This window comes from Cheilinus undulatus, linkage group 9 (genome assembly GCF_018320785.1).
Source record: "Cheilinus undulatus linkage group 9, ASM1832078v1, whole genome shotgun sequence".
Lineage (NCBI taxonomy): Eukaryota > Metazoa > Chordata > Actinopteri > Labriformes > Labridae > Cheilinus > Cheilinus undulatus.
In genome coordinates this window covers 34,197,028-34,211,063 of record NC_054873.1, presented here as the reverse complement: position 1 = coordinate 34,211,063, position 14,036 = coordinate 34,197,028, and the positions used below count along the sequence as shown (strand labels likewise).

The following is a 14,036-nucleotide window of genomic DNA, read 5'->3' as shown; positions in this document are numbered from 1 at the left end:
AGCTGAGTTGGCTGGGTGAGGTCAGGAACTGGACCTTGTATTAGCCAGCTAGCATTAGTGGTCACTGCTGGGGGACACTTACTGTAACCTTGGCTTCTCAGCATAATGGAGGGTCTGAGCGAGTCCAAAAGAGGTCCCTCCCCTTTATGGGCCTTATTACGGTAAGAGAGCTCAGTCCTCTAGTGGGCTGATTCAAACACAGATCATTACTTTGTCAAAACAGCTACCAGACCACGTTGGCACATACGTGGGCCAGCTTGTGTGGCGTGCAGCATCTTGAAGTTCATGTTGTGGAGCCCAGCAGCCTTGGGAGATGAGGCGAGGAGAACACAAGCAAAAGTAAGCAGAGACGTTTTTGGACAAGTGACTGTTTATTTAGTCTTACTCCAACAGCATTTACAATTAAGACGGATTCACTGGCAAGTCTTGCATGCGAGGCCAATCTTCTCTCAGAGTTATGGCAAGAGGTGTTACCACAAAATAATAAAACACTCCAGCAAATTCCATATCGTTGCTTTGCTGACACAACATCTCAATTGTTGTTTACCTAAAGTGGTCAATTAATCCAAGGCAAACTCATAAAAGAGGAAAGGATGTGGGTTGTCCAGGTAGACGGATCCAGCTGGCAGGGAGTCGGAGCTACTAGGGATACCACAATATACCACTCCTCAGTATGGCAGAGGGAGAGCAGTAGGAGAGGGACCAGGAAAGGAAGGAGAGAGGACTAAAGAGGAAAGACAAAGAAGAAGAGGAGGAGGTGGAAGACAAAAGAGGGAAGGTCATCTGAGGTGATGGAGATTCTGTACGCTGGGCTGGTTCCATAAAACATGGACCAGAGCCACTCTCCTCCTCCTGTGATTCTGTTCTGGCTCAGGTTTCTGGATTGAATCCCCGCAAACCCAGCACACACACACACACACACACACCAAACACATGTCTCCAGTCTCTCCCACACATGCTCGTTCTTCTTTACTTCACAACGTGTGAGAGTTTCTTACAGAAATAGAACTGACATCACAACAGTCGCGTTGTAAATCAATACAAGTTTCTCCCAATGAAACGCCCACTGCTTATGAGTGCAGAGTTCTTGGTCAGTGGGCTGTCTCAGAGTCCAAACCACTCGGTGACCCCTCCTCTCCTAGGGTCCAGTTTCTGCCTCTGCTTCTCATCCTCCATAAACTTCTCCTGTATCTCCTCCATGGAGCCCTCCGCTGGTGTCTGATCTTTTTCTGGAAAGATGTTGGGGAAGGTGAAGGTCTGGTTCTGGGCCTGAGATGAAAAGGAGAAAAAAATAAGCAAAGAAACATTGCAATTTTGCATGATGATAAGGGCATTTTTACTTAAAAAAACAAATGGTACCATTGTACTGAAGAGCATTATAGCTGTTGAACTGTCTCCTTTTATCTTCAGAGACATGTAGTGAAATGCTAATTCTGAATTCAGGACATTTTCCCTCTGTTCTGCTCTTTCAGTTACAAAAACTATCTTTTTCTCCCTGCTGTTCAATTTCTCCAACTCTCTCCCACATTTAATCTCTCATCTCTCTCCGTTTCTCTGGTCTTGATTTATTCAGAGGGAAAGGATGGTATCCATTATTTATTCCATACCAACCCATCTCTGGACATGGCTAATGCATCACTAGCCCAACCGTAGTCTGTGTCAGGCCACTGTGAAGTACAGTACAGTGCACATACACATGCATGTTTGCACGCCCACACACTTAAAAATAACAGGTCAGTGGGTGCAGGCATGCACACATATCCATAGCCTATCCCTCTCAGCCTCTCCCAAGGACACCTGGCAACAAGAATCCACTGTTATCAATCTGGAGCCAAATCATTGCTGTCCTTAAACGACTCATCTTCATATGAATATCAGGATCTTTATAAGTAAGGATAATAATTTCTGATGGTGAGACTGGACTTACATGTGTCAGTGGCATCAGTTTGTTCAGACTTAGAGAAACCTGTTTATAATAAAAGTTCCAAAAATGGTCAGTAGCATTGGAGTTTACACCAAACAGCTTCCACTTCTATAATGACAGTCAAGTGTAACCATGACCCAGAAAACTCTAAATTATTTGACAGAGCCACAATAACATGAACTGCTTCCATGAACACAATTCTCAATCAACTATTTTGTTTAAAAATGCGAAATATTTTGTTTGGGGAACAGCGTGTAGGCGTCAAAGAATGGTCTGGCCTTGGTGTGAATGTAACTTTGTCTGTCTCCAACCCCTCAAATACCAAGAGAAACATGCATACATTACCACATAGCATAGAAACTCAGGAACAGAGGCAAGTTTGTACTTAACAGCTCTAAATGGACCTGTACGCTGCAATTATTATCAGAAAAATTCTACATATAATGAATATGATTCCTAAACTTTACAAAACAGTGATTTTTATCTCTGTTTAACAGATTTTACCTGGCATGGTAGCAGACATCCTAGCATCTGGTGTCATCTATGCAGACAAAGGGAAACAGGACTGATCAAAGAGGCTAGCTGATCCTCATTTTGTCATAAACATGCTCTGATGTACTTTAACCAAATAAACCATGTGGTGTAAGTGCCTGTGCTACGAAACAGCTCTTTTATGTTGCTGCAATAACTAGCTCCTGTTGGAGTGTCAGTTTCCTTTCCTCCATCCTTGTTTTATTTAATCAACATTTACAGTTTAGCTTAGCTTTAGCAAAGGTGCTGCTGAGTGTATGGAGCTACTGTATTTACAGCTGCTTCTCTGACCTCGTTTTACGCCACTATCTGCTTCTGTAATTCATCATGGGCTTAATATAAGCAAGTCATGAGTTAAAATACACCTTTAAACAGTGGTTTACAATGCTATTATGCAAATCGTTACAGTGCTCTATTAACTTGGTCAATCCAATGCAGCTCTCAGCTTGTGTTAAAATCCCCTGACAGGCTGACAGAGACACTTTGTGAAGTAAGAACACTCGCTGCATGTTGCTGGTATTACAAAGATTTGACATAAAGAGGAAAGAGCACACATTTTAACTCATCGTTGTGTTTTACGTTAATTACACTGACAAAAACAGATGACGTTTGGCTTGTTACCTGGTTGCTTTTTAGTGTTGTAGAGAAATATACAGATGACTGAACTCACATTGAGCTGTTTCTGTCTGCATCACTCTGCTACGCTAACAGAGTAGGGCTGCAACAATGAATGGATAAAATCGATAAAAAAAATCGATAATTAATAGCGTTGGCAATGAATTTATGTATTGATTCGTTGTGTTGCGTGATTATGGTGTCACTTGGCGGGGCGCAGAGCTGTTTACGTCACACACAGACGGTTGATAAACTTTACTTTCGCTTGGTTTCGTACTTTTCTGATTATAATCTGATGATTAGCGGAAAAATTAAGAAGATATATTCATAATCAGCTGTGTCTCATGACGGAGATGATAAAAATATCTTGTGTTCGTAAGAACTCCAGTGGAACTTTAGTTTAGTTTCTGTTACAATATGAGACTGGATAAAAACAATAGCACTGGACTGTCAGGCGTTCATGTAATCATGATATTTGCCTCACTTTGTGTTCTAAATGTCCACCAAAACAGACTGTTTACCACTAGCTGATATTATTGAATAGCAATAAGGTTGTACAGTTGATTTTTCAACTCAAAGCTGCTATAACAAAAAAAAAACTGAACTGGGTGAGAGACAAGGAGAGTAAGTGCTGACAGAAAGCAGTGTTATAAAGAACGAACTACAACGGGATGTTTCTCAATAGTAACTTTCTGAAGAATAAACCCTATAGGAAGGTGCCAGATGTGATTTGTAAACAAGGAAAGCCCCACTTCATTCCACCTGCTGTGCCCACTCTCATCTGCTCTCTGTACGACTTGCAGTCCTTGTATAGATACAACCTAGTACGTCTGAAAACACTGGACTGAACACTGGATGAACTGTCAAGTTCCTTTGGTGTGGCACCAGGAACTCTTTTGCATTTGTGGCAGACAGACCGAGAGCAGAAAAGGATAAAGCCCTATTCCAATGGGATTAGTTTTTTCGAATAAAACTGGAGGGCATCTATGCTTTTAATCCTGTGTCCATCAACCATGTCTTTAATTTATATAGTAAAATGTTCAGGGATATTATCACCACATTTAAGCACACACATAAGTCATCTGATGATAGTAGTAATGCAAATCCACATTTGGTAATTTGAAGTGGTGATTCTAGAGAATTCTAGAAAAATATGTTGTTATTCTGTGCTGATATCAGGACAACCTGAAATCTTTTATGACTTTAATGATGTAGAAGACCTCAAAAATACTTCAGTGTGTGCACAATGAGCTGTTACGATCTCCAGGATGTAGCCTATTAAAGCAGGTACATGTTGCAAGTTATTAATAAGTTTCTTAACTAAGATCTGTAGAAATAACAAAAGCTGCCTACCACATTAAAACTAAGAATAATTTCATAAAAAAGCAGAACTTGTAACAGAACAAGTCTAAGTTTATTACTGCCTATTTTGTGGCTCTTAATGAAAGCATGGGCAAGCCAACATGCTTCTCTCTACCTTTTCATCAGGGCCTAGTGAGTGATAGAAACTGGTACATTCATGCAACTAATACACCAGCCAATCATGCAATGTTCATTTTGAGTTATTTTAAAGAAGCAAAGGCAAAAGATTTGCGCTTGCTAAATAATGAAATGTATGCAAAATTATGGTTATTCTTAGATAAAATAAAGCAAAACCAAATACTTGAAATAGTAGTCTTCCAGAAAAGTGTTTACAACTGCAGTTTGCATTTAAAGAGCAACTTCAGAAACAAAGCACTTTCTTGTAGCACTTGAAGTTAAAGGGGCCCTCCTTCAAAGTGACAGAACCAAAAATGGCCCAGTGTCAATTTGAGTGTGAGAACCCCGTTTCTGACCCAAAAACAATGACGAGAAATAAGCTTCATGTTCTTGGTAGAGAGAGCACATTCCTCCTGGTATCATCGCATCCCTGTCATTGGAAGCCGGCACACTCCTGCTGTGAACCAAATTGAACATTCCATGTTAGAACGGTGTGTGAGAACACAAATGTTCAAATTAGTTTAAATAAACATTAAACACTTCATCGTCATTGACTTCATCATGACTGCTCTTTTGTAAAAGCCTGGGGAGCAGGCGGCAGACCAAAGTCTGACAGGTTAAACTGATGCGTAAGACCAGGCATCCAGCTGGGGCATTCACAGTAAGAGAACAACTTCTTTCTAGGGCAGCATATTCATCATTGTCACAATTCAGGGATTTGCCAAAAAACACATTGCAAAAGTCTGACTTTATTGCAGTAAATTTTTAAAAAAGTCTTTATAAATCAAACTTTTTCAGTCAGTATGTATACATTTTAACTAGGGCTGAGTATCATGTCTATATCTTCTGCTATAGGCAGCAAACAGAGGGGGAGAAGTCTGCTCCTATTTGATACACTGAAGCCCGACATCTTACGATTACCATTTATTCATTTAGATAAAAGTTGTCCGACCTCTACATTATTCAAGCAGAACAGCTGTTCTCCTTTGAAATAAAACATTGTCTTTACCTCTCCATTAATCAGAATCAAAATAGCAGTAAACAAAAAGAAATGTAAATTTATCACTAAATTGCAAATTAACTGTTCAAGTCCACATGTATGTAAATGAGTTTTTAAAAACCTAAGACGAAAAAAGAGACCAAAATACTTGGTCAAGGTTATGAAAGTCTGCAAAAAATCAGAGTATATGAAATGAACTAAAAATGTTTGGTACTTTCAATGGTTGCTATTATAAAATTAACATGTTTTAATACAAATGTCAATAGTTGTGTCCCTCATTTTAAGGTAATCATGGGCTCTCAATTTTACATTATTAAAATCATTTCCAACAATTGAAAAAAGATACTGTCAAATAAAAACAGGATTTTGTAGTACAGAGGTCTATTTTTTTCTGAACTTGCAAGACATTTGTGCAGAAAACAGTCTGATGATGATCGCAGGCTCCTATGTCATATCCAATCGAAATTGTATCGTGATAGTTTCTGTGTTATCGGAAAATATCGTATTGCCAAAAATACTGATAGTGTATCGTATCATGATGAAACTGGCGATCTGTGCGTCTCTGGCATGTAGGCTATAGGTGAAGCTGAAAGGTGTCATTGATAAATCAGCTGAAATACAAAAGGCTGATCCTAAGTGAGTGCACTCCTGCTAACACCTGCATCTTGTCCCGCTGTTTGTTAATATAACTACGGCACGGGCATGTCTAGTGTTGGCTCAGCAGCTTCAAGCAAGTGCTGCAGTGTGTCATAACCACAGCAGCTTGAAACAATGAGCTTTCATATCAGACGTTACACACTAGAGGCTGATCTAGCCGACTGTAACTTGAACACCATTAGAAATGGTTGATGATATTTCAGTAATGCAGTTATAAAGTGTGTTGAGTCACTCTGTCCACTAGTTTTCCCTCTCCGCTTTTTTTCTCCTGTGTGTGTATGCCCATCAAAGCTACTGTCAGAGGGCTGACAAAGTGTGTGATATTTGAAATCGGAATTGGAACTTTAAGAGTGAAGTAAGAAAAATATAATTTATATAACTGATGGTTTAAAATCTGGTTTCACGGAAAAGCACTTAATTTATCTGGTTTCATTTTTATTTCCCCTTCCCCCTAAATATCTCGATATACTATTGCAAAAAGAATAATTATCACCGTGTCAATTATTTCCAGTATCGTTCAGCCCTAGCTTTAACTGTTGGTTTAAGTTCTGGGTTTCACGGTCATGCTTTCACATCATTCTGCTGTTTGAACAAATTCAAGCTGGCAGTCAGCTACCTTCAAATAATTCTTTCCAAGTAAATGGTAGAAAAGCTATTTGGATTTATTATTTGGATTCAAGAACCATGTTGCAATAGCTACAGTGAATTGATTCTTTATTATTAGGTTATTTATCACACAACAGGGTTACCTCAATGTTGAACAATGGCACATCATATTTTTCTTTTATGCCATGCACGCTGAAGACCACTGACTTAGAGCATGACGATGCCTTGAGGTAGGGACTCACTCTGGTAAATGATGATACAGAGATGAGGAGCAAATGCTCTTCTGTTGGTAGGCATCAGGATTCACATCATTGATGTCAGGTCAGGGTGTCAAACTAGACAACAATGCAGGGAAATTCTGACATCCTAGTCATGTTGAATCAAGGTTGTGGGGCATCTAAGATGCGTTGTTGATTATGTCACACATCATAAGTGATGGTCGTTCCCCACGCTTATATTCAGACGTTTGACAATGCAATAGAGCCTGAATTTGGCTGAATTTGTGTAGTCTGGGCTGGCCTTTGATCTTAGCCAGACAGAGTATGTCCTGCACTTGGGTAAGTGTCTCATCTAGAAGTGCGCCAATCTAACCCTGACATCATATAGTCAGATCCAGACTCAAATGGCTAGATTGGGTGTCGTCAACAATGTTTCAATCCATTGGGCTGGTCCTTGAAAAAAAAATGGTGAGTGGCTCTAGTTCAGTCAGGACTACTCTCATCATACACATTTTACCATTTTATAGCAAAATGGTTTCTAGTTTTACTTGGTGGAAAAGGCTCTGCTCAAAACATGTTCCCTGGGTTAGCCAAGCGGCATGCTTCAACTTTCCAGGGAGTGCATGGCTACAAATCCCCAATGGATACCGCAATGGATATATTAATGACAATATGAACTGAATACAATAAAATTTGTTCAAAAGCAATTGATACATAGTAGCATGAATCTAAATAAGGGGGTGCAAAAAGCTTTATGCTATAAAGGAGGAGGCTCGGGTGGAGGAGGAAAAGCTTTTCCAGCAGCAGCAGCGGTGCATCAGCATTTATGCATGCAGGGATTAGTACGTCATATTTAAAAACCCTGCTATGTTGAGAGAAAGAGCTGTGATTGGCTGTGGAAGCTGGAAGGTGACAACTGGGATCAGCTGGCTGTCAGCTGATCACAAATTGGTGTATGACTGCCGTGTCCTGCCGCGCTTCATTTGTCAACAAAAAACTAAACTGGTGGGAGAGACTGATGCTCCTCACAAAGAAACTATCCATAACCCGGTCTCCTTTATATGAACCACAATTGAGACTGGCGTGCCAAATCTAACAGTACTGGCAAAACCAGGCATGTAACTACACACAAAACACATCTTGATGGAAACTGCTATTTAAATATGATTTTTAACACAACCTTTGAGTCTACACTCTCTGATACTAGCTTTGAGGAGCATCCAGAACAAAACATGCATGACCTTCAATCAAAGAAAAAGCAACCCTGTTTTTGTGTTCTTGTCTTGCGGCAACGCCTGTACCGCACACTACAGGAGGTTTCTAGAGAGTGTAGTAATGCAGGAGGAGAGGGACCAGAGAGCAGACCTAGCTTGGAGGAGAAAGCTTAGTCAGGCACAGGCAGAGAGCTGCCAAACACCAGAGAAGCACCTGGAAACCAACGGTCCTGTCAAGACCTTCAGAGTCTCTCTGCACTCAAACACATTGCCATCAAGGAAGACGGAATCCAAAACACAAACACTGGACTGGGCCAAGGGAAGTTTGCCGTAGGAGTATGAGAAGGAGAAGAGAAGAGAGGCAGCAGGGAGAAAGATGGGGTCAGATGATGTGAGGAAGTGACTAGTAGAAGGAAGAGGAAAGTGTTGACTGAGGAAGAGGCTGACCATAGCACTATAAACACCAGACCTGGCAATGGAGGGAACAACTCAGAAGCAAGCAAAACAAAACTTCACCCGACTTGAACCCTACATTGTCGCATGACAATTCCCAGTTTTACCACACAGTGCTGGACACCTTGTGTATACACATGGTGAAGATTAATACCGTCTTCAGAGAGCGCGATTCACAAAAACAACAAAGCCCTGAGATTGAAATCAACAAAGCGCTGAGGCTCGTTAAACATGTCTTATTGTTGGCAGGAGGCAACGCCCTGTGTGTATATGTGTGCGTACGCAAGCATGTGTCAAACGTCTGCTAGACACATTTCCGCAGTGAGAGAAAGCGCTGGCAGAGAGCATTCATATTTTTGTTTGAAATATATACATCACACCACAGAGGAGGCTGAGCCCTTGTCCCCTTCGTCTCAATAGGCTCTGAGCCAAAATGATCTTTCCTGTCTGTCTGCCTCCCTCTGTTTCTGTGTTTGTGTGCATACTGAGTGATTTATGGAGAAGAGTAAGGTCTGGCCAAAGGGGACAAAAGTTGAAAAAGGCAGTCAGTCATTATGCGCCTCAGAGGCTTTCCTTTCTGCTGTCTTCTGTGGATATTTTCCCTTGCACTGCCATCGTCTCCATCAAGGTCCCAGTTGGATCAAGATGCCATCCAGGAATATTGAGACGAGGCCCCACACTGCCACTGATGTAAACATACTCCTCTTACGCACATGAATGACCCATTACACCCAGACTTTCCCTCTCAATGGGGAAGGAGAAACACAAGGGGGGGGTTAAGAGGGGAGGCTAATGTTGTCATTGACTCTCCACCAACCCGTCTCACTTTCCCTGTCTATGTTTCCTTATTAAGCTCTAATTTAATGTCTTGTTCTCTTCCAGGAAGAGTGTATTTAGAGTGGTGGTCTGGCTTGTGTCACATTTGGAGACCACTGTTGGATTGTAACTAGCTGATTGTGGACAGCTGTCAAATTAGGGATAAACATCGGTGTCCCTGTATTTTTTATACAGCAGCTGCATTTAAAAACAGAATACATTTGTCTTTATTGTCATGTAATGTTGCTTACAACTGGTGTGAGCTTCCAGGGAACAAGTGCTCCAGTTAAGTAGATCCCAAATCCAGACTGACTTTGTGAATGCATGTGTAATCCTGCTGTAATCATGTTTGGAGCCCCAGAGGAAAGGAGGGAAAAAGGAGAGTGAAAAAGGAGAAGACCAAGCGAGAGCTGGAAAGAGACACACAAAGGACAACTGTATTCAATCTGATTGACCTTTGCTTCAGATCTGTGACAAAGTGCTGTAACTCGAAAACAGCCTTCAGGGGGAAGAAGACCGGTTGGTTGTTTTTTTGAGTAAGAGGAGAAAAAAAAGATGAGGAAAAAGGGCAAATGTGTGTCCGGCAGCCTTGGAATGCATGTGAAATCAATACTGGGAAAATGTGAAGGGAGAGACTCTTTTATTATTCATCTTCTGAGATTTAAGTATGAAATATGAAAGCCATAGTTGTTCTGGCTTGATGTGTTAAAATGTCTTTGATGAAAACAGGAAGGTGCTGGTGCGTGGCGTTTTTCCGACCTGGAGCTGAATAGAACATTATGGCACAGTCGGCAACCAAGGACACAAAAGGCTGATTCAATGTCCGGCTTAGAAAAGAAAAAAACATGAGTTGACAAGACTGGACCGAACCAGACTTGACCAGGATCAGCCAGATAGCGCATAGTGGTGAAAGAGATACACATCAACATGTCAGAACTAAATCTGAAATATGAAACAAAACAAGTCTTTCAGAGCGGATTACTTGATCTTGTTGTAGCTGCTCTGACTTCATTTGTCAATATCCTCAATAATATAAAATGCCTTCATTGTATCAGATTTTATGTCCTCTGGACTGAAAGAAGTTTGGAGGAAAGTTTTATTACTTTCAGGACTATTAAACAGCTGTAAAACATCTCAAGGTCAAATGGCTACTTCAGTTCGAGTAATCTCCACAATTTAAGAACTGAATCCATCAGAAATATATTCAAAGTGCTCTTTTATGACCTCTCGCTCAAGGCCCCAAGCACCTTGAGCTATTGTGAGGGCTTATTAAGATGTAACTGAGGGTTGGAGGCCAAGTACACTGACTCTTTGAATGACCACACTTGACCGAATTAAAGAAGAGAGGAGCCCTCAGTGGGGTCACAGAAAAGGACTGAAAAGGCTTTAAGTGGTTAGAAAATTTGAACCTGACTCATTCCCTGCTGGTCGAACCACAAGCCTATTTGTGATCAATCCAAAAGTAATCAAAAGACAGAGCCATTCACAAATAAGCGGTCAATAAAATAAAGCAGATGGTGGCGGCTGCTTTAAGAGTAGAGACAAATCTGTGCGGCGCAGAAACAGAGAGGTGTTGACGATGCGGTAAGAAATCTCATGAGGCCGCGGTTCGTGCAGCTGCGGTGGCACTGTGGTACTGTGGTGGGGTACACTTAAGCGAAAAACAGAGACGTCTTAAGGACTAGGGCTGTGCATGTCCGAAGTTTGTGTTCTTTTGGGGAGCTCTGGGGTCAGAAAGGTGTTCTGATTCTATTTTGAGCTCCCAGAGGAGCCTGGCAGACTACGGAGGGGGAGACCACAGTGATTACCAGGTTACCAGGATTAGAGCTGAGGGCAACCCCTGCTGCGTGTGTGGGATCTGTGTGTGTCTAGGTATTTTCACAGTGAATTTCTCCCACAGTGCTGAAACACAGCTCTACCTTCATTATACCTCAAGACCAAGGGTGTAACGGTATGTGTATTCGCACCATACCGATTTGGTACGGCCTCTCGATACGGTACAGACATGTACCGAGAGGATGCATGTTGAACGAAGCTCATACACAGACGGAAAACCAGAGAACAACTCACTGTCGCACTGTCCTGGCAACCACACAACCACAGCAAACGACAGCAACAGCCTGAATATCCCCAGATAAAGGTTCCCTGTTTAGGAACACTTTGTTTCCCAGTAAAATACAACAGTGGACAAAGACAACAACAGCAGCCCTGACATTATTCAGCAGGTGTGTCACTGACAGCACGTCATCCAGCGGATCAATCAAAGCATTTGAAAAGGCACCACTTAAACAAGACAGTCACTGTAATGAGGAGGAACAACAAAAAGTCTCACCAGCCGGTTATGAATTTCCCATGATTTTAAGATCTGGTGCTCTGGTTTTGTGAATCAAATTAATTCTAAACGCAGTACCTTCAACTGTCAGCCTCGGAGGAACCAAGGTACATACCGACCCTAAATTTTTGCGTACCGTTACACCCCTACTCAAGACATATTGATACTGTTACAGTGAGTTATTTAGTGTCCCCCTTTTCTCCAACAGTGCTCTTTTAAACTGTGATCAACATCCCGCCACTAGAAACTGATGTAGCTTCAGTGAATGGCCGCTGCCTTCCTGTCTGAGCTTTCCAGCAGCACTGCACCGGGACATAAATATGAGAAGCTTAGCAGTTAGTGTGTAGTGGGAACAGTGGGGTATGACAGTTTTTTTTAAAGTAATAAATGGAAATTAAGTGGTATGTAGGATGTAGACAGTTGAACTCACGTACAACTAGTCAACCAAAGTGAAAAGGCCGCCTATCAAAGCAAGATATTTATCTGCAGAGAGGAACGAAGGCAGGCGAAGCTAGCTGCTAATGTCAGCAGGTGTGATGTGAAACACAAAGACAGCAGAATAATATCCGTTGTAACAATTAAAACAACCGGACTAGATCTGCCTCTGTCACACTACATGGTCATGTAATGAGGGCTGCCGTGCCAATGTAAGTGTGTCTGGTCTCCTTTCAGCTGTTTCACTCTGATGATGCAGTCCCTTGCAATTGTGAAAAAAGTTTGTAAACTTGTCCAAATAATTGTTTCTTGCACCCTGACAGTATTGAAAAACCCAAAGCAATTCCAAATGGGCCAGTTAGAGTTATTTTTAAGGATGTAATTTTAAGTTTCAGTTTAGTTTTCGGCCATCAATCCCCACTTCATCGAAGCAGAAGGGGAGGGGGTGAGTGAACGCAGACCCAGTCAACTAGAAGGTGATTCTTCTGACCTCTTAGCTTAAGCAAATTGCCAATACATTCTATTTCTTCATGAACTAAGATCATCCTTTCGCACACCCCTAGGCAGCCATAATAAGAAAGTAATGAGGTTGAAACCCTGGCTTACATAAAGGTCTGCTCGCTCTCACTGGTTGCTGTGTGTATTCTTTAGGAGACAGTTGGACTTCTCTCTCCACCACAGTACCTGGAGTCAAACCTGCAGCTGATGTGTCAAGAACTGCAGCCTCAGTCTGCTCTATATGCCGAGCCATACAAAGACCTCACAATGATTTTTTTTTCTCATGCAGAGGTCAATGCTGACAAAAGTTCACTTTTAACCAGTAACCTGCTCCACCTGACCAGCTGGGGGATGTACATGCCTTGCTCTGGGGCATCCCAGCCAGAAAGAGTATTAACTTAACTCTTTCCGAACTGATTCTTCATTCTGAATATGTTTTTTTAAGGTGTGATCACACCTTTTTCTGGTCTGTTTCTGTTGGTCTCGACCACTGATGACATTTTGTAGCATGTTTTTTGTCAGTTCATTTAAGTTCATACTGGCCATGAACCAGTAAAGTGGAGCTTGTAAACCACAGTCAGATGGACTTTTGAGTAGCTTGTTTGTTGGATATTGTTTTGGCAACCTGTCATCCTTTAGGATAACACATTTTTTGCAGTCATGAAGATGGAAGTTATTTAATTGCATTTCCGTAAGTTTAGCAAAGCATTGTGGGTGTGTCTGCACCACTTTCCATAATTCAGTATCCCTGGTCTTCATACCAGACAAGAAGTAAATAGCTGACTACAGTGATGTGCACAGGCTGTGGTTTGGCCCTAGTTAATTTGTTATGCAAAGCTTTCCAAGCATGAGTGACTGCTGGCTGTCCCATATCAACATTCGTTGTCATAAAATTGTTAAAAAATAACCAAACAATAGACAAAATTCTCATGATTTCTTTTTCTGGGATTGCTCAGTAGTGGTGCTGGAAAAAAGACATTCACATCAGATTTGCAAATATCTATCTTTACAATTCTGAATAGATTCAAAATGATTTTTTTCAAACTTACTTTATTTCATCATGGTTGCCTTTTTAACAGCACACTAGGGGTAGTGATGAGACAATATGCTCACATGACAAGATCAGCTTTTACACCATTTTTAACTTTGATAACAGTATATGACAGGAAAAGTTGTGTTTTATTCAATTAAAAGTCACAACATTTTTGAATATCAATTAAGAAATGTTATAATTACACTAATCCTCTTGTGCTGAATG

The 14,036-nt window shown here is 41.3% G+C and overlaps 1 protein-coding gene across 1 annotated transcript in view; it reads right to left on the bottom strand.

The window, feature by feature from the left end:
* Positions 1–359: 359 nt before the first annotated feature.
* mrpl23 (mitochondrial ribosomal protein L23) overlaps positions 360–14,036 on the bottom strand; it is a 65,722-nt gene continuing 52,045 nt past the window's right edge. The window contains exon 5 of the mRNA XM_041794857.1: positions 360–1,269. Within this exon, the coding sequence (XP_041650791.1) occupies positions 1,105–1,269 (165 nt within the window). The 3' untranslated portion in view covers positions 360–1,104. The remainder of the gene's footprint in view (positions 1,270–14,036) is intronic.